The sequence below is a fragment of the Cydia pomonella genome, chromosome 2 (assembly GCF_033807575.1).
Source record: "Cydia pomonella isolate Wapato2018A chromosome 2, ilCydPomo1, whole genome shotgun sequence".
Classification (NCBI taxonomy): Eukaryota; Metazoa; Arthropoda; class Insecta; order Lepidoptera; family Tortricidae; genus Cydia; species Cydia pomonella.
Window position 1 is genome coordinate 12000062 of NC_084704.1, and position 27790 is coordinate 12027851.

The window sequence follows — 27790 nt, forward strand, 5'->3', positions numbered from 1 at the left end:
GTATTTCCATTTTTTCACCTTACTGTAATAGATTAAGGTAAAGAACCTATAAGTATACACTGTACAATCAGAACCCTTTAGTACAGAGGTACTAATAGTTAGAGACCTACTTTACAAAATACGGTAGTTTTTGTTTACACCATAACCCGATACTTTTTTTTTATACTTAAGTGCTTAGTTTTTAAGTTGAAGGGACTCTAGGGATTTTGTACTGTGGTAATGTACTTAAATGTAGAGTCAATGAATTGTATACTAGCGATTGGCGATTGGTCCAAAACCGCACAAAAACGTAATATGGCAACAAAGTGGAAACTACCTATAAATAAACTGGCAAGGTACAATTATATTGCTCCTACTCGTCTAGTAGGCTTTAGTTTTTGCATCGCTTCTGCAGACTGCCTGTCAATCAATAGATCAGTTAGCCACGCCCCCGTTCATTCACCTAAACGCATCCGAACAACACGCAACTAACCCATTAACGGCCCTAAACTAATAATTAAAAACCATTACACAAACGGGAATGGAAACCACAACACGCCGGTCCGACTGGCGCGCATCCAAACTACAACTCACTTATTATATTCTATGAGCTAGCTATAAACGTATTCCTGAACATATCACGTAGACGACTACTACCAATTTCAACCAATCACAACGCGACTATTCAACTTAATAGCTCAGGCCACGCCCAATCACGTAACCGCCTATTACGGCCCGTGTAACGACGCAGCCTTTTAACTTCGCGATGACGACCGATCGATGACGCCATCCTTAACGGTGGGCTAGCGGCGTCCCTCTCCGCGAGCCGAAGGTGCATCGGGGTGTCTAGGTTGTGTGATAGAGTCGCGTTTGGCGCGTGCTTCGTTTCAGTTGCACGTCCGCGGCCGCAGGAGGGGGACGCATGCAACTGTTTTCGATAATCGGTCTCTGTACGTGAAGAGCGGACAGTAGCGCGCGGGTCACGTCCGCGTAAAAACGGATATATGCCCAGAATATTTATTAAGTGGGTGGTTGTGCGTGACATTTCCCCGGCGACTACCCGTAAATGATCACCCAAAATAGAGCTTGTTTGATAACTGAAGTGACATCGGACTGAAATTCGGAACAGCTGGTAGTGTTTACGTGACCATAGACAAGGAACAGTTTTGATAGTTGGGATGTGTCGGGGAATTTAAGTGATGTTGCCGTATCAGGCAGTGGCCATGGACTACGCAGTGGCGTCTGGGTTCCACCACCACCAGAGGGGGGGCGGGTTGCCCGGGGTGATGGGGCTGCCCGGGCCGGCCCCGGGCCTCAACCCGGCGCTGAACCCGGCCTTCACCCATTCCTGGTTCGTACAGACAAGCCCGGATATCTGTCGCCAGCAACCAGCAACCAATCTCGAACCTGGGCACGTTTCATTTTTTCTTATTTTTTAGTTTTTAAGTTAACACCTTCGATACCAAGGACTCGCCAAGCTTGGTCACGGAAGTGTTAAAAGTTTTTATAGACTCTCATATCTGATGTCTTATCCATATTATACCTAAATAATGCACCTTAATCAACTGTTAGATTTCCTGCATTAATAATATTTATTAAACAACAATAAGCCATCAAATATGAGAAATAATTTAATTTGCATTTAACACTAATTGGCATTATGTTTTTATGTGCTTCTTCTTATTGACGCTTCCAAATATTATAATATAAGATGTGATTTAACATATATTGCAAAAACATTCCCCAACTCGCCAAAACTCAACGGCCGTAAAACACGTTAATGGCATTTTAACAGGTTTGACAATGATAAGGAATAAACGTTTAACAAGACAATAAACCTGCGCAAGAGCAACGTTTAAAATTCTGATTCGTATCTCTAAAGCCGTCATACTTGTTCCTAAACATTTTGTGCTAACTTAATGACAGTTGTTACCTCACTTAGAAAATAATGTGAACAGGAAGTAAGCACAGCCACTCATGAATCATAACAATTTAAAAAAAATGGATATTATTGCTTTAAAGTTCAAAATAAAATCTAAATATTTTTACCTGCGTAAGTTTGGTAGAAAAGTAGATGCAATAGGAAGCGTTCTAATTGGAATACATATTAAAATTCATCCAATTTCAGCTACATACTAATTCTTCTTAGGGTCCTTTTGAATATTTTTTGTGGGATGCCAATGCCATATATTTGATATCCTAAACATATATCGAATTAATTATAATACTTTTATTTAAAACCAACCAATAAAATCCTGTTACTAGGAAGTGTTCATCAAAACTTAGGAACTGTACAACTCATTTAATATCTTCAATGTACTACCTATCACAATTTTCCAAAATTTAAAAGCAATTAATCCGAAACAATTTCTTGGTAAGTACCTACAACAATGCGAACAAAGGCTGTATAAGTACAATAACAAGTTGTATACGACCTGGAAATAAAGATGTTATCTTCCTCGTGACTCCGCTTACCTTCGCCATGGCTCCAAATGTGGCTGGATTTACCTATACAAACAGACACATCTTTAGCGGTTACTAAAGTTATGGACTCGGATATCTCTATCGCCATAGCTTACACGAGGAACAATCGTCCATAACTCAGGAACGAATAAATCTTCCCGGGACAGAACCCAGGCTCTTTGTCACTACTATGCTAGAAGATCGATAAATGCTTTATAAAATAATTTCCAGGAGACGTGAAATATTGCTATAGCTACAAATGCACATTTGACGGTATTAAAGACAGAGCAAAACAAAACTACGTAACTCCCAATTATTGTTCAAAACTTAAGTATAACAGTAAGATACGATCTTGATATTCGTTTTGTGCGGCAAAATAAACGAGAATTGAGCCTCTATGTTCCCTTGTTCTCGGCAAGTAATAAGCAGTCGTAAATTATAATGAGATCCGATGACAAAATATAAAGACTAAAGTCAAATGTTAATTGGGCTGAGAATTTTACCCATTTAGTACAAAATGTGGGTAGTCTATGACGACGAGGATAAACTTTGTAGTTATTTTTCTCTTCTTTTTACTACTAAATTATTTACAGATTTTTACTAGATGCGGGTTATGTATCTTGGGTAAAACTGCACTTTATACAATGGGTCTTCAGCGGTCCTTTAAAATGGCATTTCTGTTGCAACTTCTAATTTTGGATCTAATTTTGAATTTGGATCACCTAGAAATAGAAAACCAGGGAAACAATAACTGGAAACCACGGAAGCTATACCTAACTGAAAACCAGGGTTTACAACCAATGCGTCCTCCCAGCTATGGTCTACGCCTGTGAGACATGGAGGCCAATTAGAACGTACATTTTGACATCTAGTTATGATTAATCACCATAAGAATTGCGCAATTGAAGCGGCCATATTTGTCGCAGGATGACGACCGATGTGGCCAGCTAAGTACTGGGGGCCTACCGCGAAAATCGAAGTTCGTCAATTGCGGGCATTTTTCTTTGTCACTCTAATTTGGTAACTCTTTTTTTTTTTCGGAAACGAATTTCGGTTTTCGCGGTAGGCCCCCTGTTATAGGAGACATCGATTGGGATGCTGAAATGACGGAAAGCCACGAGCCAGACGGTCGAACGATATTAAAAAGACGGAAAGGCCGCCGAACCGAATCGCGCATAGAACCGCTGCATTTAGAACAACACGGAAATCTATGAAAGAGGCATAATGACCAGCAATGGACGCGAATAATGCTAGGAAGAAGGCTCTTTTATATTTATATTACGCTAATACATAATACGCTTCATCGATTCAGTCTTTCTTCTTTCTTTTTGTACATATTTTAATTACTAGTACCTACACACTTTATTACTCCGATCTTCGACAAACGAAACACGCTTTACAAAATTACTACAAAACAAGTTTGGTACCTACATAAAAAAAAAAATTGTCGTCAGCTTGATTTTGAGCTCACTCAGGCACTAGGTAACAAGGTTCCACTAACCAAGTATCAAAATCGTCTACCCACAGAGTTACATAAGCTTAATCAAGATCATGCGCCTGCGCCGGTCCGGTTTCATTGACGGACACGCGAGTAATAAACTTGAAACACGCGTCATTTCCAACTAAACTGAACGGGTTGGAGACTTGAATGGACCAACTGACAGACACGTATTTGAAATTAGATACAATGATGTAACGAAGAATGTAGAGAAAACATAATGATTAGTTAAAAGACATATATTTATTAAACGTACCTATAACTTATAAACATTTTATAACTCCTCTTTTAGACTTCACACGGGTTGGAAACGAAACACCCGCAAGGAATTCAAAGTGGAGTTTCTAACCTGCTTTCGACAAGCATTGAGATTATTAACCAATCTCTCTCGTACATGAGACGATGCCCGAGCCCAGCAGTGGGACGTATATAGGCTGAATTATTTATTTATTAATTGAAACAAAAACATCGATATACACATGTATAATAACAAAAACTCATGAAACTACTTAATGTAACAGGACCTCATTTAAATTCTATTATATTGAAAACAAAAACATTTTGACTCAATCACTGAATAAAAACCCTTTCACACCTCATCAAAATTTCTAAACGCTCCAAACCGATAGAATTTCATACAAAAACACCATATCCGTTGTCTAAGATATTTTGATTGAAAAATAAAGACCGTGTCTAAATCATAAAGAAATGCTTTTGAAGCATGCATTCTGCGTAAAAAACTGGACCAACATATTCACCATCACATTTAAGTAGGTAATATTTGAAAATGTAAGAAACTAGATTAAAAAGTGTTTTTATGAAACTAACTTCATTAGATTGTCATTGAAGTTTTGACTCCAGATACACTACATAAATCAAGTTAAAATAACTCTTAAGTCCTTGTAGACTAGTCATTGACAATGAAAGAAGTGCAAAGGTTTTTATAATTGAAAGTATTTAATTATTAAATCACAAAAAACGTGTTGTACATTTTGTTCAGGTAACTTGCAGAATTTATTTAAACGATTATTTCATAACACGTTGAAATTTCAAACCAAAAAAACATTACAATTTAATTTTATCCAATAAACAGTAACCAAATCACGACGTTTCCGACGAAAATCGAATTCAATCGATTCCAGCAAAAAGTGTTTCGACCGCAATCGAGAAATCTCGGGAGCCCTCGTAACCACAATTAAGGGACATTATAACGAATAACGCAACCGTTAGTGGGGTTTAAGTACTGAAAGGGATCAAAATGTTGGAGTAAAAACAGGATTTATTGGTGAGAGTAAAGATTTATTGCAAGAAAATAGTAATCAACCATTTCAACCAACGAACAGCCACTTTTGACTAAGAATTGGAATTTTGTCACTTGCCTAGGCCCCGTTGGACTGAACAGGCTTGTAATTACTATAGGAAATAGGTTACTATAGATAATACGGCCATAATAGTCATATGTTCAATTGTGTATGAATATCATGACCGTAGATTCTTGTGTTAAATTATTAGCTATATGGGTGACAGGAGAATAATGTATAAAAGTAAATATGAGTACCAATCATGTAGTAGCTACATATTAGGTACTTACTTATATCAATTGTTACTTTATAAAACTCCAAAAACAAATGTTTTAAAAGACACCCATCTACTTATATTAGGGTTCCGTAGCCAAATGGCAAAAAAAGGAACCCTTATAGATTCGTCATGTCCGTCTGTCTGTCCGATTATGTCACAGCCACTTTTTTTTTAATTTCTATTAGTTGAGACTTCTTTATGGTTTCCTTCAAACTATTTTGATTTGCAAACTACGACATCAGATCTCAAACTCTATCAAAGACATAATTATTTGATTCATCGAGTTCATAAAAACGATTCGTTTCATGTAATAATAGACCCTGTCCTGTTGAGATACACATTAAAATAAAAATATTTGTTACCTATGCTTTGGAAGATATTATAGCTAGCCCTTTTTATAAATATATGGATCTATTACGTTTTGTCTAGTGTTACTTTTTATCGGATGCGTACAGGTTGATCCCAAATTTATTAACTCAGATTCTACCTGGTTTATGGTGCCACTTGACTGACGTGTAATGAACTTCTTTGCTTTTCCAATATTTGTTTAATATTGATTGCTTCGGCACTATTTAAATGATATAATGAATTGGTTTGCTTTTTCAAAACTGCCTAACTCCAAACAAAAATAAGTATGTTGATGATTCATTCAACCTAAATCAAAAATAGACCAAAGATTAAAAATGTAATTCTGTCCATCTAAAGTAAGGACCTATCCTTATTTAAACTTGCAGGTAAGATTCAATAACAAACTGATTAATTAGGTCCGTAAATTACTTTTTCGTCGGTTCTGGTCTGGCCTTAGTGGGTAGTGACCACAGGGGCTTTACTACTTACTTACTTACTTACTACAGGTAGTAAGTAAGTAAGTAGTAAAGCCGATGGTGCTGAGTTCGAATCCCAGTAAGGGCATTTATTCGTGTGGTGTGCACGGATATTTTTTCCTGAGTCATGGGTGTTTTCTATGTATTTGAGTATTTATATATTATATTTATCGTTGTATGAGTACCCACAACACTAGCCTTCTTGAGCTTACTGTGGGGCTTAGTTTTGTGTAAGAATGTTCAATATTTATTATTTAATTGTAACTATAAATATTTTAATTATGATAAATTTCCTATTCATTTGTATTACTTTTCTACTAGCAAGAACAGCCAGGTACAAGTATAGTCTAAGCTATTGTCTGGCATGATGTGGCTGGTGAGTGTCCTTACTTTCGGGTATAGGAAGGACATTTTTACTGTTTCAGTTTTTATATACCACTCAACCAGCAGAATTATCGACTATATAACACCCTGTAGTGGCACAGAAGCCGAGCTCAATCAGCAACCGGCAAGTCACTGCGATTCGTCGCGCCGCGCCGCCGTACGGCCGCTTTTTACCAACCGACCGAAAAAACACCTACTATCTATTCCATGATAACTGATACAATATTCACATGATTCATACCATACGCCGGAAATGTAAGTACGCCGGCTATTTTCCGAATTTCCTTCACCCGAAGCTTGTCCTGCATGGGGACCTTGTATCTTCGAACATACAACTCGGACAGACAAACAGAAAAATCGTGATTTGTTTTCAATTAGCAACCTAGTAATACTTGTAACCTAAAATTTATATGCTCTGGCGAGGAAAAGGTTCATTCATATAACATAAAAAAACAAAGCGCTGGATAAATATCGTATACGAAAAGCACATAGCAAAAATATTTACAATGAAATTAAAAAGATATCCAAATCGTCAACGATTTCTCTTCAATTGCACTAAAATAAAAACGTCACAATCGAACCTCATTTTGAATAAAAGTTTTTTTCCAGAACCAAATCGATTATTAACTGTTATTTGGAAATGAACAAAAGTATAAAAAAAACATTCGATTTTAAAAAACCAGACAACCGTCTGCGGTTTAAGATAATTTTATTGCGTTGCGGGCTATTTTTGTAACGTAAAATTAATGTTCTGATACCAATCGTTGCACTCGACTGGATTTTGACAGAAAAAATCCTACATGCGTATGTAAAGCGTATTAAAAATATTGACAAAAACAGCAAAAACAGGTATGACATACCAATGCCTTATCAAGCTATTAAAATTAATTTAGGTCCCTACCTACGATTACAAACCTCATCCATGAAGCTAATTTTACATGAGTCAAACACAAGATAAACTGCTTAAAACTACAAAAAAAAGTCACGACAGTTTAAAACTTTAAATTCACTCATCCGACAAGTTTTTAAAATTGTAGGGTTGTCTTATAATATCTATTACACCGTAATATACACCTAACTAAAATTAATTAGATCGCTATATACAGTTTATTATTTTTATTTATTTATTTGTACCTACTTAAGTAATCCTAGACTTCAGCAATGTCACGACATGGACCACGTAAGATACCTATAATCTTGATCAAAACTTAACTTTCGCAAAAACACAAGTCTTTCTTCAATTTAATAGACATTCCTTACTCAGAGCCGATCGATCACACTGGACAGTGGGATTAACAGCGGGACAAGTGTCCCGAAAATGATCAATTATTTCCCCTTTACCTCATCAGGCTGACCCCGACTTGTTTAATTCTTTCTTTTAGGGTTGAGGGTGATCAGATCAGGGTTATTTGAGACTTAAGATGTGTGTGGAAACGTTGAAAGAATAATAGGTTAAAGCTTAATGGGAGCGAAAATGGTACGTTGTTGTAGGACTTTATATTTTTTCAAAATCCGAGAGTCTATCGCGAAGACCGAAGTTCGCAAATTGCAGGCATTTTTCTCTGTCACTCTAATTACGCCTTAATTGTGGTAAAGGAGAAAGATGCTCGCAACTTGCGAAACTTCGGTATTCGCGGTAGGCCCTCAGAATGATATAGGTATGCAATAAAACAGGCGACTATTATATGTATATCCTCTGAAATGCATTTATTGTATGTCACGTTTGATATGTAATACGGCTACAGTAGTCCTCCTATAATATGTACATTTGAGTTATTAAAAGCACACATTACACATAAACACATATTACCTATGGATATTGTCCGAAATAAATGCTTTTTTTTTTTTTATAAAGATAAAACTTTATATTGGTCAACGTTTAAAATAAATTTTAAACGAACAAAATACACCGAAATCCCATTGGTTTAACTAAAGCAACAACTAGACAAAAATTGGCAAAAATGTCCGCCCGGGGCGCAATCAAGCGTCCCTCCGATTATTGCAAATAACTATTATTTTCTTCGCCTTTCAATTGCCGCTCAATGCAGCCTTTGTATTGCTAATTCGACTAGTTTTGTTTAGTTGCGAATGTGCCTGTGACTGTCTGGGATCGAAACGTAAGGAGTATTTTGACTGGTAACTGAGTCATATAGAGTTGAGTCGGGCAATGTTTTGTAGTGTAAATACATATGTATTACTAGGTTTTATGTGTTACATGATTATCACTTAATTTATTTTTTCTCGACTACATTTTTTATTTATAATGCTTATAAGATACCTATTTATTTTTGACACCTACATATTAGAACGGATAACTCGTTTTATACGTTAGGTACAACCAAAATGTTTTTAGAGCTGGCTATCAAAAAATAACTTAAGTATTAAGTTATCCTACAGATCATTATACTAAAAATGACACTGCAGATGTTACCACAGACAATGTCAAATGATTCTAACGATCCCCAAAAAAGGGATATCAAAGAAAAATGGTATCCAATCCGTGCACGATAATGTTAATACAAACATTTGTCCGTCTGACAGCGTAAGGGGCCACTATTTTATTCATCAAATCTCCATCCTTAAAGCCGGGCAATCTTTATGAATGAAACAATTTTCCAGTTGCGAGCCAGGCAATTTGCGGGCATCATTAGTCATAGCCGTATCGACGCGTCTAGCAGATTGGTCATTTTTTGTCCGTAAAGTTGGATCGCTGCCCACTGGGGTGTGTTCATCAAGGGTTGACTGAACAAAACATTAGTCTGGTATTATACATAATACAAACTTTATTTGTATGGAATAAGGTTTTTATTACTAATACCTCACATATATAGCATGAGTTTAACAAAGTAATGTTATGAAATGATATGTCAATTGTTTGCATAATTCGTTTTTACAAGAGGGTGTTTTGTGTCGTCTTATTAAATGGACATTCCACGGAGGCGCTAAACATGCAGTTAATGCAAATTAATTACTGCGTGTTAGTAATGTATGTAGTCATGATTACTCATTAATTGCCGTATTTGTATGAATGGAATGTGTGACTATTCGACACTTCATACAATTATTTTAACGGCGTTAATTATAACATGGATGTATTAGCATATAAAAATAATAATTAACGAGTTGCTTACTCTTGAATCTCTGGATTGTGATTGTATTATGAATTGTTTAATATTTTTTGTATTTTATTTTTGCGATTTTAGACATGTACATACTTGAATCAAAGAATACTTTTTTTGTATTTGTAATAAAAATTATATGGTTGACAAAATAAAATAATAAAATAGTTAAGACAAAAATATACAAAAACTATTGCTTGAAAAACGACGAGTGACGATCCAGCTTAATTAAATCAATCAAAATACTGCATAAATGCTACTATCTTTATTCATCGAAACTACCTTAGTCTAAGACAAACTCATTCAATCAACGCCCATTGGTATTCCTCTCCCGTTTGAAACGAAAATTGGATATGACGTGATTATTAGCGTCCGCCTAAAGAGCGCAATTTGCCCAATCGCCCGTCCCTCGGGCACACTGCGTTATTTATTTTTGTCCAGAATTTTGTCCAGGGCGGCGCGCGCTACACCACTGGGCAGTAAATCATGATTTTTCTATTGGAACTATTAGAGAAAACAGGAGAAAATGTGCGTCATTTTCACAAGTATAATCAATTTAATGCGAGAAAAATTACATATTATGTAGAGTTTGGTTAGATTAATATAGGGTTAGGTTGAGATAAAAAAGAAAATGTTATTATGAATTATTACAATCGTCAAATAGCAACCCCAGATTAAATTTTAATGAAAAGTTGAAACCAGGGACAAAAACGCTAAATTCCGTGTACATTTGAACCGAATCTAAGTAAAGGTCACGACTTCAGCTAATGTCAAATGTCGACTATAAGATGACCACTTCCAATTTTAGATAGTAATCTTCGAGAGCCTTATCTTATATGGGTAGAGGTTATTATCGAATGGCTAGACCATCATTATGACTTGGTGTAACGCAAGATGTCCACGACGGAGGTGTAATGATGACTGGGTGATTTTGATACTTTCAGTTCAATCTTATTTTCGCAAGTCATAATAGGTGGTGATAGAGTTTAGTCACTGATGTTCGACGTGAATAGGGATATATGTATGTATTGGGCATTTTTTAAATTCATTTCATGAGAGCCATGAATTCTTAACTAGGTAGGTACATTACTTGACTACATCACTGAGATGACAAACTACAATGTTATGATACTTTTAAACAAAATATTTACCGTTCATTCAGATATTAAGAATCGTTTATTTAAAGATGAACTCGTTATAGTACGTTAGTCAAGTTCGCTTGTTTAATTTTTTGCATTTTCCTGCGTACATTTCTAGATTCAGGTAATACCTAATTTGGTTTACATTTGACACAAAGTACTAAGACCCTTTAGGATCCTAGACGGAAATAATCAGTAGTCTCTCGGGACGGTTTACTCGAGATGAGCTTAATATGACTCGGCGAATTCTAGAGGGCGTCGGAGCTTCCCGAAGTGACGCGGACCCACCCGAATGGTCTATTCTATGGGGTCGTCTTGAAACGGTTATTGTCCGAGGCGTTAACAGATTTTTTATTATTTTTTAGTTAATATTATAATCGTATTTCATTTGGTTAGTTTCTTTTGAAATAACATCGTAGTATCAATCAGAGAAAATCCTTCAACTTTACATGGTTTTGCTTATTTATAATAACCAATTAGGTACTTTCCTGCTAGTCAAATCAGTTTCTTTTCAATGTCAAAACGATAAGCCACTTTAGCCTCTACTTATGGAATTTATATGAAAATAGCACAAGTTTTTTAGTTCTTTCTATTCGATTCATTAAATAGAATTGTGTCAAAACTTAACTGCTGTCTACGTTTTTCTAATAATTATCTGGTGCTTTATTTCATGCATGGTGTGAAAGAGTTTATTTTAAATACAGGACTCATCCCTATGGTTTTAAACATAACCAAATAGATCATTAATATCGTTTGAGTAATAATATTACTGGGATCAAACACTAAACCATAAACCAAACAAAAATATATAATATAACTCGGTAAATCCCTCCTCTACCGCTCTAATGAAATATCCATATTTCTGCAATAGCCTCACACATTAAGAGTTAATAAGCGGGCCGTGTTGGCCCATCTCCTGCGACACGTCTCATCATGGCGGACAATGCTTGTATCAATAATCAGTAATAAGGCGATGACGTTTCATTTCCGTAGTCGCCCTCTTTATGACCCCTTTGTATTTATATGCGATATTTGGAGCTAATGTGAGAAAGCTTTTGTGATGGAAAATTGGCGGAATTTTTTTGGAAGTAGGTACCTAATATTCAAAGTAGATTTTAATTGAATTGTATTTAATAATTGATTTCCTCATTTATTTCCCAATTGATTCCCTTCACAACCAAGAACGAAATGAAAAAAAGTTAATCATTCGGAATGTTTTTTTTTTTCGCTATTTCTTGATTGGTCTGGATTGGTCCTTATCATCCTATAGGAAATCCAAACAATACTTTTAATAATTATCTCATAATAGATGACATCGATGCTAATGCCCTCCAGCCAGTCTCGAAGGGTTATTCCCACAAGTTACCACCAAGTGGTTATCAGTGGTAACTACTGGAATTTCTTTAGGTATCATCATTAATGATATTAGCCACTATGACAAAAGTACTGATCTTTTTAGCTTCTGCCTAGTAACATCATGTATTCTTATAGCTTTAAAACACGAAAAGTATCTCCTTCTCGCACGATGATAGTGTAAAAGTGCATGCAGATGATTTGATTCACCGGCACTGACCGTGGCCCCCGGGGGCCGACGCCTGACTAAACAGGGGTTTACAACTACCCTCCGAGGGTCCATTCCTCTTTGAGGACCCGCGTCCCGTGACGGACTTTTAAACTTGTTTAACACCTTCTTTTGGTGAAGATCTGTGAATGAGTCTGGAATGTATTACAAAGACAAATCGAATCTGAACTTATAAGTGTACTTTGAAAAAATATATCGAAACCTCACAACTCTTAAGTACATTCATTAACAGAATTAAATATAACATTCTATTTTATTTTAACTGAGCAAGGACACTGCTACAGCTAGGTTTCTAGAGCCGGACAAAGATAAGTTGGCAGCGAACCTGATAGCCCAGACGGTGCAAGTGTCAAGTAAATGTCATAATTTCATAGAAGTTTGACGTTTAAAATAACTCGTGCACCGTCAGGGCCATCAAAATCGCTGCAAACGTATCTTGGTTTGACTATCAGGTCTCACAAAAGGTAAATTGCTGGTCTGTAAGCAAAAAGGTTACCATAAGTTAAACAAAAGTTCCATCATACATTGTGAATTAATATTATCATCATTATTATCAACTATTGTTAATTCTAAATTATAGCCATTAGTATCGTAGCCATCAACACGACTGAATGTCCCTAAGCATGATATGAGCTAAGAATGATAAACTGGTATTACCTTGTAAAAGACGCACTTCAAGAACGAGATCGATAAAGTCTTACTATTATTCTCAACACTAAGACTTCTAAAAATATAAAACGGTCTTATAGCCCTATTATTAATATGAAAGAATTATTAAATGCATTATTACCGAGTCCTTGTACGGATAAGTGGGTACTTATTGGTGACATAACCACTTGAGTAGACAATGTGACGTGTCATATTTGTCTCGTTACAAAAGGGGTATGGGGTGACACCGACAACTTTATATCATGCTTGGCGAAGCCGTTTCTCAGCGTTTATAATAAAATGAAAAATAAAAATCATGAAAAAAAAAAACTTTTTATGACATGTGAAGATATTAATGTGAATAAAACCATATTATAAGTTTCACTTAGTTATTAATAGAGAACCTAGTTCGAACCACAATGATCATAAAACAATTATTATGGTAATTTTAGACCAATGCATATTTTGTTATTCCTAATTTATTTATATGTGTATCGTAGCTACTTAAAAAACTTAACGCGCGCTATATTTACCTATATAAATGCTAAGCATTTGTTATTATGACTGGTACTAAGTTGCCGCTAATATACCTACTTGTTGTTCCTGCTGTATTGCCCCCAGGTTAATAACCAAGACGATATAGAAAATGATGTCGTCTTTTTAAAAACCCTTTTACTATTCAATAATCTCAAACACTTCGTCAATAATCCTTTAAAAATGGTACCTACCTTTTTATCACCATCCATTTATACCAATAAAATGCAACCACAGCGGCACAATGTTTTGATTGCGACTCATTCAAGCGGCAAATACGCTGAAATTCCCAGGGACGAAAACACCCTAATACTTCGTAATGCCACCGCAAAGGTGTGACCTTTCTAGCCCTTATAATAAGCGCATTGATAGTTAATCTTTGCTACCTGTGTTACCTTGGTTAAAATGGACGTAAGTTTTAATGTTCTTTTAGTGCACATGTGACATTTTAGTGTGTCGTACCGCTAATCTCTTGTAATGAGATGTTTGAAAGTATTATGTGTGGCAGATGCGGGTTGTTGAATTTCGCTTCAATGACATACACACATTTATTCAACTATACTTTTATAATGTGATATATATTTTATTTTCGTCTACGTATTTTTTTACATCAGCATACTATTAAGATACTTTTTCGGTAGCATCGTCCGAGGGCCATTTTGTCAATAATTAAATGTGAGTTTTCAATACAATATATGTATTCATAAATAGGTATAATGTAACCGTCATCGCCAATCGTCATAAGTGCATACGTAGGTCTCCCGGGAACGCTAATTCCCGGGAACTCAATTTGCCCGGACACATTAACCGTAGCGACACTATGCCGGAGTCCCGGCTTTTTACGATGCCCGTGCGTTCGAATTTTTCCTTTCCATTTTCAATTTGCAAAAGAAAATTCTTTTAGTGGCTCCTGTTTAACGAATTTCAACTCTGTTGCGATGAGTGGGAGTTTCATTTCTTTTGCAACTGTTTCTCCTTTAGGTTATTTTATTATCAGAGGCTACCAATCATCACTGACCGGTTCCGAGCATATGAACCTTTGTTAAATGAACCTTGAGCCGAGCGCGTATGGTTGATTTCTGTTTGTGAGGTTTAGGGGTAAGTTTTAGTAGGGGGTCAAGGCGTTAGTGTAGTATTGCGGGTTCGATTCCCAGGTGTACCGGGCGTCGGGACACGTACGTGCACACTTAAAGACAGACACATCTAAGATGAAGGGAGGTCCGTCATAAAAATTGGACGGAACAAAAATAAAGGAGAAGCTATTTGGGCTTGATTTATTTTTACGTCCAGGTCTAGCTTACCTAAAACCAAATACAACATTGATATATCTTACTTACCTATCAGAACAATGCTAAACTTTAATAGGATATTAAGTACTCAAAGCACATTATGGGCCTTAAATTCGGGACTAGGATCTAAAGTTTCTAGACCCACCAACCCTTAAGAGTTTCATAGGAAGATGACGACGTCGAAGACAGCAGTAAAATACCTACTTCTCGACTAATATATTTGAAATACGTACTTACATATTTCAATTAGGAACAAAACATTCTTCATCTGCAGTCAAATTAAACCTGAGGAAGATTTCCACTACCTACCTCATGTCAAAGTCATTGTCATTGTTATGATTGGCTAGTAGAGATTATTCGGAATTAATGCCACATTTGAATATTTTTCTTTATTGTTTGCGTAATGAGTATGGATTCGTTTTCCTAAAAAATGGTCAGAAAATGAAACAAGACTTTGAAAATGGAGGTGTTCCTTACGGCGGGACTACTTATCCATTTAGCTGATTTCACAGTAAACGGGCAGAATGCGTCATAAAAGCCGTTACTGCCGGACTGGAAAACGAAATCACTGTTCTATTCATTCCATTTTCGAACGTGCATTCTGCCTTGAAGTTCTCAGTATTTTAGTCACAGTTTTTAGGGTTCCGTAGCCAAATGGCAAAAAACGGAACCCTTATAGATTCGTCATGTCCGTCTGTCTGTCCGATTATGTCACCGCCACTTTTTTCCGAAACTATAAGAGCTATACTGTTCAAACTTGGTAAGTAGATGTATTCTATGAACCGCATTAGGATTTTTACACAAACATAGAAAAAAAACAATAAATTTTGGGGGTTCCCCATACTTAGAACTGAAACTCGAAAAATCTTTTTTCATCAAACCCATACGTGTGGGGTATCTATGGATAGGTCTTTAAAAATGATATTGAGGTTTCTAATATCATTTTTTTCTAAACTGAATAGTTTGCGCGAGAGACACTTCCAAAGTGAAAAAAATTGTGTCCCCCCCCCCTCTAACTTCTAAAATAACAGAATGAAAAATCTAAAAAAAATATATGATATACATTACCTCGCAAACTTCCACCGAAAATTGGTTTGAACGAGATCTAGTAAGTAGTTTTTTTTAATACTTCATAAAAGTAAAAAAAAAAATTTTTTTTTCATCAAACCCTTACGTGTGGGGTATCTATGGATAGGTCTTCAAAAATGATATGTAGGTTCCTAATATCATTTTTTTCTAAACTGAATAGTTTGCGCGAGAGACACTTCCAAAGTGAAAAAAAGTGTGTCCCCCCCCCTGTAACTTCTAAAATAACAGAATGAAAAATTAAAAAAAAATATATGATATACATTACTATGCAAACTTCCACCGAAAATTGGTTTGAACGAGATCTAGTAAGTAGTTTTTTTAATACGTCATAAATGGTACGGAACCCTTCATGGGCGAGTCCGACTCGCACATGGCCGCTTTTTTTAACTTACTTTTCCTTGAATTTAAATTTTTTCCGTATTACTTATATTTTTCTACGTTTACTGTAAAATCATCTTAACTGCCTAAATAGTCATTTATCTATCAGATGAAATAACAGTTAAAATCGTCCAATAAGGAAATATTGAAAGAAAAACGTTTTATTGCTATTGCATTTTTTATTGTAAAGGGATTAAGCTCCATTTAAGGGAATTAAGGATAAGTCCCCCTCGGGCCAGGGGCGGTCAACCCTCGGTCAGTTTAAAGTTATTTTAAACAATCTAATGCTGTTACCCTTATGGTATTGGTATGGCTAGGGCGGGTGCACACAACCGACCGATAAACAATGTTTCAGAAATATTGATGCTAAAATGGTGTCCTTACATAATTTTGGCGTCTCTTAGTCATTATTTATCTTATTGTATAGCTACAGTGGCCATCAGATATATCGGAGCTGCCGAGGTGCTCAAAAATATCTGAACGCGCAATCTAGCGAAATAAGGGAGATGCGTGTTCAGGTATTTGTGAGGATCTTGGCCGTAATATAATATATCTAACGGCGACTGTACTTAAATAGAAATTATATCTTCTTCGATTTTATTTTCCTAAGGTAAGTATATTTTCTAAAAAAATGTTTCATAAATTTTTAGAATAAAATTATGGGTTCAGTGTCAGACCTTCAGTTAAAGTTAACCTTTAAGCAAATCTCGTAGCGCTACGCCGCCTCAACCACTAGTCCATCGATAGACTTTTTGGTGTCAGTTCAGTGTGGACGATATCAAGCACCTCAGCCTCACGATTAGCGCTAAATTTAACTTAAAACCAAAATTACATTCGTCCGTGTGCACACGCCCTTACTGGCCATTCGATCTCATCATTAAATCAAGCACAACCGATGTTCGGTTATCGGCCATCTTGCCGGAAAAGGCTCTTTACTTTAAAGAGTTATTAGTCCCAGAGCAGCACTTCCGCTCTGATAAGCGAATTTAGTACTCTAGAATTGCTGATAAAATGAGGAAACAACAAACAATTACATGCGAAATGGTAAAAACTTAAGAAATGTCCCTTGTCTATGTTATTATCTACAGTCTTTTATGGAATTTATTTTATTATCAAGAGACGTTTCCAAGGCAGCCCGGAGGACCTCTTTACCAATTTGACATCGGACGCGATCGGTTGGCTGCGTGGCCTGGATGTCTACTTATATTAAGCTGTCCTATTAATATAATATATTGCCTACAATGTTACTCTTACATCGATCAGGGGACTATTTAAGTTTTTGACTTATAAATAGATAAGTACAATGCTTTCTAATTGAAGTATTAGTATTTATGAGCGTTTTTTACAAAGAATTTTAGCGAGTTCTACAAATATACATTACACTCCATTCTCCATTCTCGTCTATAGTCATAGACAAGGATACCTAACTGTGGTAAAAATACTTTTCATAGAGTCTAGCACTTTCACAGAATTACCTTTTACAGCACACAATCAACGGGACTTAACATTAGACCGCATCAGCTGAAAGTTTACAGGGGTGCTAACCGTTGGTCCCCCGTTTACGATCAAACGCCATTACGTAGCCAGCTTTATTGACCTTACTCAGGTCATTCGTGAATGGACGGTTTTATGTCGTCTTGGAACCAAATAGGATATCTGGAGTGAAATGTGTGATGAGACTGTTGAATGATAATACGCTGAAAATGTAAAATCACCTTCGTGTTGTTTCTTGAGATTTTGTTTGTTATTTTTTTACTAAAACATTACGAGCAGCTGCATTAGAACGAAAAATAATCTGAACTTGATTTTAATTAAGGAGGTGCTTGATTTTGAAATTAGATAACGTTTAAATGGAGGTAGTAAATTAGTACATATGCATTATCGCTGTTACTTAGCTATTTTTTATGCATCGTCATTATCATGACCAGATTAATGCTTATGTACATCCTGTGTTTCTAGGCTTTCTAGCCTATGTTCCGCTGCTGACCACAGGAGTTTTGTCAGACTGAGTCAGAGGAGAGAGAGGAGACCTGTGGTTAGGACTATAGTATACATTCGGCGTCATAAAAATCGCACCTCGCAAAAAAATCGTTTAAAGCAAATATAGCTCTTATCTTAGTCTTTGCGCCCTATCAATATTGGTATCATTTGATATAGGTTTTGGGTTATCATTGGTATGATTTGAAGTACAATTAATGACCTTTAAGAAGATAGTCGTCGCAATAATCATCGCCAATCATCAGTGTTTGGAAAAAAAAACAATTCCACAATCGTTCTCAAACTTTCCATAGGTACTCTCAATAAGTAATTCTACGTAAGTCATCTACTACCACAAATTAAGTACTAGGTTAAAATATAGTTGTCCTTAATCTCAGCATAAAGTAGTCTGGTAATATTATCGTACAATTTACGACCAGCTCTAAATCCAAACTCTTTGTTTTAACGAACGTTAACCTCAAACTTCATAAAACGCAAATTAAACCGGCGCGCCCGAGGAATTCCATCAAGTCGGTATAAAAATGCAAATGTTATTTATACGCAGCTATGGCGGTGATCATTAGTGGGAGGAGCGCGCGGCCACTCCCACCTGGAGGAGTGGAGGAGTTTCAGGACCACGGTGACAGGAGTGACACGCGGAATTAGGCCCATTAACTTGTCAAATAAAAATGTTCCTATGTGGGAATATATAGGACGCAGCTCCGAGACCGTTGTTTACGTTGCATTACGTAACCGGTCGTAGGTACAAAGTAACGTCATTAATGTCAAATTTCTATGAAAATGTGACGTTTATAATGACACTCCATCACTTTGTTATATTAAAGGTAGTGCAAAGTTAGCTTAGATGAGTAAAAACGTTCATTATTAGTTGAGAAGTTACAGCAGGTATACCTACAACTAAGGATGCACTGGGCATTTATTTATAAATTAACTTTACTCGAGTCTAAAAACCTACAAGAACATTGGTTAGATACCTAGATGCAGCCGGACATGAAGTCCTCCTCTATGATGATTTTTATTTTCATAATTAGATGACATAGTTTTGCAGAATACATAGTATAATAATACATGAACCCCGAGGGATGTGGCGTGGCAAAAAACATAAAAAATTACATTACAATTTTTCATCAACTCAATTTCTAGATAACTAAAGATTCAGGATTCTGTATTTTATTCATGTTATTTACAGAGGGTCTTAAAACTGAAAGATTGTATTTCAGAATGGGTTTAGTTTTCTGTAAATTACAATATCAGAAAAACTGAAGATACAAATGTGAGGTTGCGAGGTTTTAGGTTTAATTATCCTATCATTACTATACAAAAACATCCCAGTAGTTTCATGAAATGATAAGTTTTGCTTTAATATTATGAAATCTATAACAGATTACATGTTAATTATTTTACGATTCCATCACAACCAGTGGGAATTACCCTCACAACATAATTATTAATATGTGGACATCCAAATCTAATCTACCCTTTTCTTTCCAGCATTCTCGAGCTGCGGAAAGAAAAAAGCCGAGACGCGGCGAGATCTCGCCGTGGAAAGGAGAACTACGAGTTCTACGAGTTAGCGAAGATGCTCCCGTTGCCTGCTGCCATCACCAGCCAGCTAGACAAGGCATCCATCATCAGGCTCACCATTAGCTACCTGAAGTTAAGAGACTTCTCCGGGCACGGGGACCCGCCGTGGAGTAGAGATCCGCCGCCGACTAGTAAGACGCTTAAAGGTTAGTGTTGTGTTGACACATTCATTAAGATGTAGAGAATTTCTATGCCAGCTGCCTACGCAAAACAAGGGGCAAGGTGTCCATCGGCTCGCTATCAGCTACTAGCCCCGATGCAGTGGAATTCGTCTTAATAAAAAACAAAATAAAAAATTTTATATAAATATTTTTTACATATATAGATCAAACGACTCAGTAATAGGATCAATAAAAATAATGTTTAATGCTGCTTATTTTGATCGCATAATAAAATTGCATTTGACTTTTAAAAAACGTTGTTCGAATCATACCTATTGTCGTCTCCTACTGCACTTCTGCATGTGTCAACTCAAAGCTAATTTGTCAGTATATTGGCAGAAACGTGTTGCTTTCCCTAATGATTGCCATTTCTAGATCTGTTAAATTCCAACCCGTATAATTTGAAAAAAAAAAAAAACAATTTTTATCTTCGTACAATTGGTGTTTCTTGTATCAAAATTTTATTGCAGAATATTTCCAGGATTTGAAATTGAACTAAGTAAATTAATATTATCTTAAACATTGTTGATTTTTAATGCTGTAAGTACAAAACTTTGTTCACGAAGAATTTCTGGGAACATTTCGGTCTTGCAAATCGGTTAAAAATCCCCATCAGCAAGCTCGGTTCTTCGTACAAACAAACGCAGTTAAGCTCTCATTTTAAAACCACTACCTAACTAGATTGCTCTGAAACTTTGTACTTACAATAGGATAAGGTGTATCTAGTCCTCCAATTAGTGTATATAGCTTGAGATACCTTCTTCTTCTTTTCATCCTGTTACCCCCTGCTGGGGTGTAGGGCTCGAACCATTTTCTTCCACTGACTCTGGTCCTGGGCAACTCTTGCTCCACGGAACGGCGCCAAGTAGATTTAGGGCGACCATGTTTCCGTTTTCCGGGCATCTTCCAGGTCAGGACCACCTTGGATAGGTGGGTGTCAGGCTTCCTGAGGATATGCCCAATCCAATGCCATTTGCGCGTTTGGATCTCCTTATGTACGGGTGCTTGTCCAGTTATTCTCCATAAGATACCATACCATACCATACCATACCATACCATTTGAGATACCATAGTTAAAAAAAAGACAGCGAATTTAAGTTTCTCATACAAAACTTGTTTTTGCTCCATTTCGTTTGTTTTATAAACTGAAGCTATATAAACTAATTACAGGACTAGATATCTCTCCTCATGTAATTGTATGTGCAAAGTTTCCTTTACAATCCAACACGTAGTTTTAAAATGAGAATGAAACTCCGTTTGTATGGGAAGGTGAAATTCGGCCGAGCTTGGGGGACCCTTAAATGCGTTTTTTTTTTTTTTACCTAAAATATTATTTTTTACAAATAGGAGAACCACAGATGGCCTAACCAAATGGCCTAACTAGACGAGAACATACTATACACTTACAGAGTATGTCTCAAACCATTAACTTAAACCCATGTTTAGGTCATACTGAGCAACTTTTATTATGGGGCCAATCCCGAAATTGCGAAAAAACTTGACTCCCCCATAGAAAATTTCAACGTCAGACCAGCCAAAATTTATGAAACATAAAGTGTGCATGCACTTATGTAGCTGGGTGTACATACATGCACTTGAGTTATTGAGTTACTCGAATCCTATAATAACGCATTCAATGCAATAGTATTAAAATAATTTAGGGTCACCAAAAACCGCCATTACGAGCCGTGCTACATCATCACAAAACCATATGCCCCAGCCGGGCGCGACAGCCCTAACGTTCAAAATGGACTCGGTTTAAAACAGCGGGAGGGTCTGCAAATCAGATTTGCCTTCGTCAAGTCATTGTCGCGCTAACCACGTTACCCGCCCCTGTAGCGTCGGCAAAACAAGTTTATTGCTGTCTGTCTCTTTGTAGTTAAAGTGCCGACAGTTGAGGTGTCTGTTGTTTTATAGTTAAGGTGTAGTTTCAGTAGATACTTGCAATCCAAATCTGATAATACAGCTACAAACTGTGATTCCATTGTACCTCCTTCAGTAAGACATCTTTCCAATGTGTAGGTGTAATTTACATTGAAACGTAGGAAAGTAGGTATAATGTTGATTATATTAAGGGACTATATTGCAACTACTTAAATACGTTTACGAGCAAAATATCTTTAGGGATATACTTAATAAAAACAATTTCCAAAAAGCACACAGTGATGCTGCCGGCTTTTTCCCGCACAAAACCACTAAACAATGGGGTAAATCACATAAAATTGTCAGTCGAAGCGTGCAGGCAAATAAATACGCCTTAGGGACGCTGATTCTCCGCAATACGTCAAATAAATATTACCTATTCGTTTGTTGGGAAAAAACACCGGTGTTTGTTCAAGGCCAACATTACACATGAGTCCTGATTATTGGAAGGGGACGCATTAATAAATATATTTTTAGCGAATTTATCGCTCGGTATAACACCTAACAATTTAAGAAGGTACCGAAATATACAAGTAATGTATTTTAAAATATTTTAGTGATACTAATTGCAAAATATAATTGTCTTAGAAAATAATGATGTTAGTTATTTAGCCGTTTTATGATTTTTTATGCTTCGTTATGTGGAAATATCAACTTTATTTACCCAATATTATTGCCAGTTCTTCCAGTGAACCAGATATAACATCCACAACACATATTTAAAATACGGTAAATTTCTCATATACCTATTGTAAATATTTCCCGCACTTATTACTATTTTTGATCTCTATTTGTACTAGGTTAACTGGTAGAGAATGCTCTCCGGTATTAACTTTTCCTTTTGTACAACTTTTACTGTGCTATACGCCTTTAATAAATAAATAAAATGATAATACAGTCACACATTTGTCAAATGCTTCGTGTATTTTCCAATATTTTTTTACCGCACGGTGGTCTTAAATTCGTAACAAGTGTACCAATAAAACACCCTCAAATCCAATTTAGCCCCCTAATGCGCTTAATGCAACCGCCGCGCGAATCACTACATACGCCACTGTCATTTTAACTCAATTTTCAAGCAGGATTTTCTTTGTATATATTGAAATTTTGAATGCGTTACCACATACGTGTTCCTGCTATTAAACATTACAATCTGAACTTTTAGTATTCGTAAATTCTAGAACTATCTAACATTGCTATACAAATTATTGGCCACATTAAGAAGTCATTTAATGAAGTTCACATATATAATTTAAATATTCTTTTGTCTTAACTTATAAAAAAATAAACTACTTCTTTTTAAAGTTCGCAAATAAAGAAAATCAGAACGTTTTATCATATTAAATGGTTCACAAAAAGTATGCGGAATCCCAAAACTTGCAATAAAACATGAGCGTTTAGGGGTGTCAAAATTGTCTCACAAAATATTCGAGGGCAAATTTTCTAGTTTCAAATATACTCACGTATGCAATAAAGGTATTGGGGTACTTTGTTAAATGTACTCCGCTTGTAAAAAAAAACCCTGAAACTCATGTGCAGTGGGGTTCGATTTACAATTGTACATCTGAGGCAATCAATTTAAATAAACGGCATTGTCTTTCTCGGTCTTGTTTTGGTATACTTGCTATACAGTATTCAAGTTTCTTGCTTTATTTATTGTAATCTTACTGTACATTTAACAATACTCTGCCAGACATATATAATTTTTTTTGAAATCATGAACAAATTTGCTTTAATGAAATATTGTATTATTTAAATATAATTTCAATACTAAACATAACCACGTTAGGTCATCTAGTATATACGGTTTAGATTGAACTAAGTGAGAAAACCTATTAAACAATTATGTAAAGTGTTTATTAACTTACAACGTAGAAAATCTTGTACTGATTATACAAATTTATGTAAGTTTTATTAAAGTAAGTTGTCAGGTACTTTACAAAGTTGTTAACATAATTTACACTTAGGTAAACAGGCATGCATAAACCGGAAATTAATTATTTAATTAGGATTTTAGTTGCAGTGCAATACTATGGTTACTAAGTTGCGAATTTCTTGCAAATAAAGCAACAAAGAGACACCAATAATGTTAAAAGAAATATCCAAATAAAATTAGCGAGATGATCCCAACATCTGCAAATATGTCGTAAGGGACACCGCCATTAAAAACCTAATTAATCCCCCCCAGTGTAACAATACGCCGTGAATTGGGATGAAATTTTTAATCTAATCAATTAACAATCAGTGCAAACGATATACCGCTTGTTAGTACTGCTTATTTGGCGAACGTGACGTGGTTATTCAAATCGCCGTGGGGTTCGTTTGACGATTTTGTCTGGAGCATTTAATTGGATGAACCACTGTGCGTCTTCGTTTAATTTTGGGAAAGTAAGTTGTTTTCAAAACAGCGTACCTTTTATTTTTCATTAACAGTTCAAGTTTGGTTTGACTTGTTTGAAGTTTTTGAATTTAAATTTAAAAGTTATTAGCCTGACAAATTGATTATTGTATGGTGTAATTAAAGGCTAATTAATATAAGTACCTAAATAAGAAATCAGTTAAAAAAATGCAAAGAAAATTAAAAATCGTATGAGGAATCCTTATTTCTTAGAATTCTTTATAAGTGATCTTCACTAGTGTCCACATTGCATTTGAATCCAATTTTAATCATATTAAACCTGCCACACCCTACACAATTAAAATAACTGGACATTTTCCGCCGTAAGTGAGTTACGAACGTCACAAACGTCAAATTAACCGGCGCTGTAATAGCATAATTGAATGATAACCATCTAACTGGAACAGGCCTACTGGTGGGTTAGTGTAATCAGTTTACTATGTGCATAGCTAGAGTTAGTGGAATATGGTCTTAAAAGCCTGTAGAGCCTGTGAGAGTAGTGCGAGCAGTCTTAGACGCCATTTTATAGTTTTTGGCTAAGAAATAAATAAATAATATCAATTCTTAATGGTTATGATACTCATAATATAATAATATCTTAGAGGCTATACTTATTAAATATATATTGATATAAATTAATTATTTTATCCGGCTTACCAATTTCATGACGAGGCACCTATCCTTAAAAACATCTTCTAGAAAAACGAAAATTCTGCATAAACTGTAGTTACTATAGAATAGAAGAGATGAGTCTCAGAGTAAGACAAAAGATTAGACTAGCTAATCTAACTGAAAGTATTCACGTAAGATCAAAACTTTCGAAGTTATAGGGCTTTTTCATAAAGCATGGCATTTATCCGGGTTTTACCCCAGTAATCCCAAGGCAAACCCAATACAGTTATAGACTATAGCTATATCTACCAATAAGTTGTAAACCCCATTTTCTTGTTTATCCTATTTTTCAGGCAATGGTTCCACAGCAAAAGCACACAACCCAAGTTTCCAATATTCCCGCCGTATGTCGCCATCTTTATTTATTGTTATTTTTCTATTTCGCCGGCAGATGTGCCGCTCATGATTTACGGGTACAATGTATTAAGGAACGTTATCGGGCTCGGTCAAGGGATGTTTAAAATATGGCGTTAGGTATGAGAATGCTTAGAAATAATAGAAGTTAGCCGTCTATTACAAAATAAAAATATGTTTTTTCATTATATTTTCATAGCTATATATCTTTACTTATTTTATGCTACGTTTTCTGTAAAAGTACTTTTGATTTCTTAATACAGATCTTTTTAGGGTCCCGTAGCCAAATGCCAAAAAACGGAACCCTTATAGATTCGTCATGTCCGTCTGTCCGTCCGTTTATGTCACAGCCACTTTTTTCCGAAACTATAAGAACTAAACTGTTAAAACTTGGTAAGTAGATGTATTCTGATAACCGCATTAAGATTTTCACACAAAAATAGAAAAAAAATATTTTTTCTCCATACTTAGAACTGAAACTCAATCTTTTTTTTTTCATAAAACTCATATGTGTGGGGTATCTATGGATAGGTCTTCAAAAATGATATTGAGATCTAATATAATTTTTTTCTAAACTGAATAGTTTGCGCGAGAGACCCTTCCAAAGTGGTAAAATGTGTGTCCCCCCCCTGTCTGGCCTGAGTCTGACTCGCACTTGACAGCTTTTTTTAATTTGTTTTATTTATAAGTAAAAATTAATCGCTAGCAACAGAATTTAAGATATTTTGTAGGTATAATATATTTTATGACGGATATTATTTCATAAGAAGGTTATTTAACGTACAAAGATCCAATTCCATGTCTAATCTCAAACGAAATCGAATTTTGAATAATTCACACACATAAAACAACATCAAAATCTGCCCCAAACGTCCGTTTTCTGCCAACGCCGACACCCTTCTACGATAAATCACGTGCTGCCACCTACCGGCAATATAGGGAACAAAACATGTGTTTACCCCGAAGTTAATTTGTCGAATTTATCTGGCTTGTCTTCCGTTATTGTATTGAGAATTATTGTCTTTTTGACTTATGCGGTTTTACGTTGCGAAGTGATTTAGGTGTATTTATAAAAAAAATATATGAAAAATTGTAGCTATGTACCTACTCATATACTCGTAATCATATTATATTAAAACAAAAAATATGATTAAAAATCACACACAAATTTATTACAAAAAGTAGGATTGCAGGTTATTGAAAAAAGTTAGTAGTATACCTTCGCACTACTCACAGGCAGTATTATAACATTTATAACATTCTCGGTTGAAAGTTGATTTCCTAATATTTTAGAATTTTATAACTATAAGTAAACTTCAAGCTACTGGCTCAATTTCTTTTAACTGTCAATATATATTGTTAAAATGCCAATAGTCTCTTATTGGCAAGTTCAAAAGCTAATCCAAAGATAAGGGTAACCCTGCTCCGGCACGGAACTCGGCCACATTCCCGGGTATAATGAACCGTGACCCCGGCGTATTAAAGAGGTATCGGTATTGGTGCCTATCTTGGGTATCGGCATTAACCATCGGGATACTTACCTAACATATTAGTATTTGTCTATTTAAGGTATAAATAGTCTGCCTTACGTTTAGGTTAGTCTCTATTAAATAGCAGAGATAATAGGTACATAGATAAGATTAACCAAAATGATAGGCACACCCTATGAGTCTGTAGTTATGCTATGGCTTAACTTATTTACTCGTAAATATAGTCGCATAATAACTTCCTTTCTCTCACACTTATACCGTGATGTCTTATCCACGGCGGAAAGTAATAAAAACTCAATCAACAATTGGCGAATAGTGACAGAAATACAAGTGCAACTGGAAAAAAGCTTAATATAGCATAATAAAGTGAAGGTTTCAATCAATAGCCCCTGCACAATTGGCGTATTGACAGGACGTGTGTGGAATGGATGAGGTCCGACTAGGGGCCCTTGCTCGGTGGGGCATCGGGTTCCGGACGCTGTAAAAAGAGTTGGAAAAATGATTGCTTAAAATATCTTTTACATTTACATACTTATAAGTCATAAATGTCATAATATGTTTCATTTGGGAAAAGTTTTATTTTTAGAATATGTTTCGACACCATCCAATGGCAGAAAAATAATTCATTTTGGTACCTAATAATCAAAATTATCTTTTGGTATAATCATTCTCCCACGTCTTGATCATGAACTATCTATATTTAAGT

The 27790-nt window shown here is 35.6% G+C and overlaps 1 protein-coding gene across 5 annotated transcripts in view; it reads left to right on the plus strand.

Moving 5' to 3' along the window:
• Positions 1-27790, plus strand: part of LOC133534363 (protein trachealess) — a 206787-nt gene that overhangs the window by 151182 nt on the left and 27815 nt on the right. For 2 of the 5 annotated variants that reach the window (XM_061873474.1, XM_061873479.1), the window contains exons 1-2: positions 166-1390; positions 19994-20232. In XM_061873474.1, the coding sequence (XP_061729458.1) occupies positions 1179-1390; positions 19994-20232 (451 nt within the window). In that variant the 5' untranslated portion in view covers positions 166-1178. Of the gene's footprint in view, positions 1-165; positions 1391-19993; positions 20233-27790 lie in introns of those variants that run through there. The other 3 variants (XM_061873468.1, XM_061873465.1, XM_061873469.1) reach the window with 2 other exon arrangements.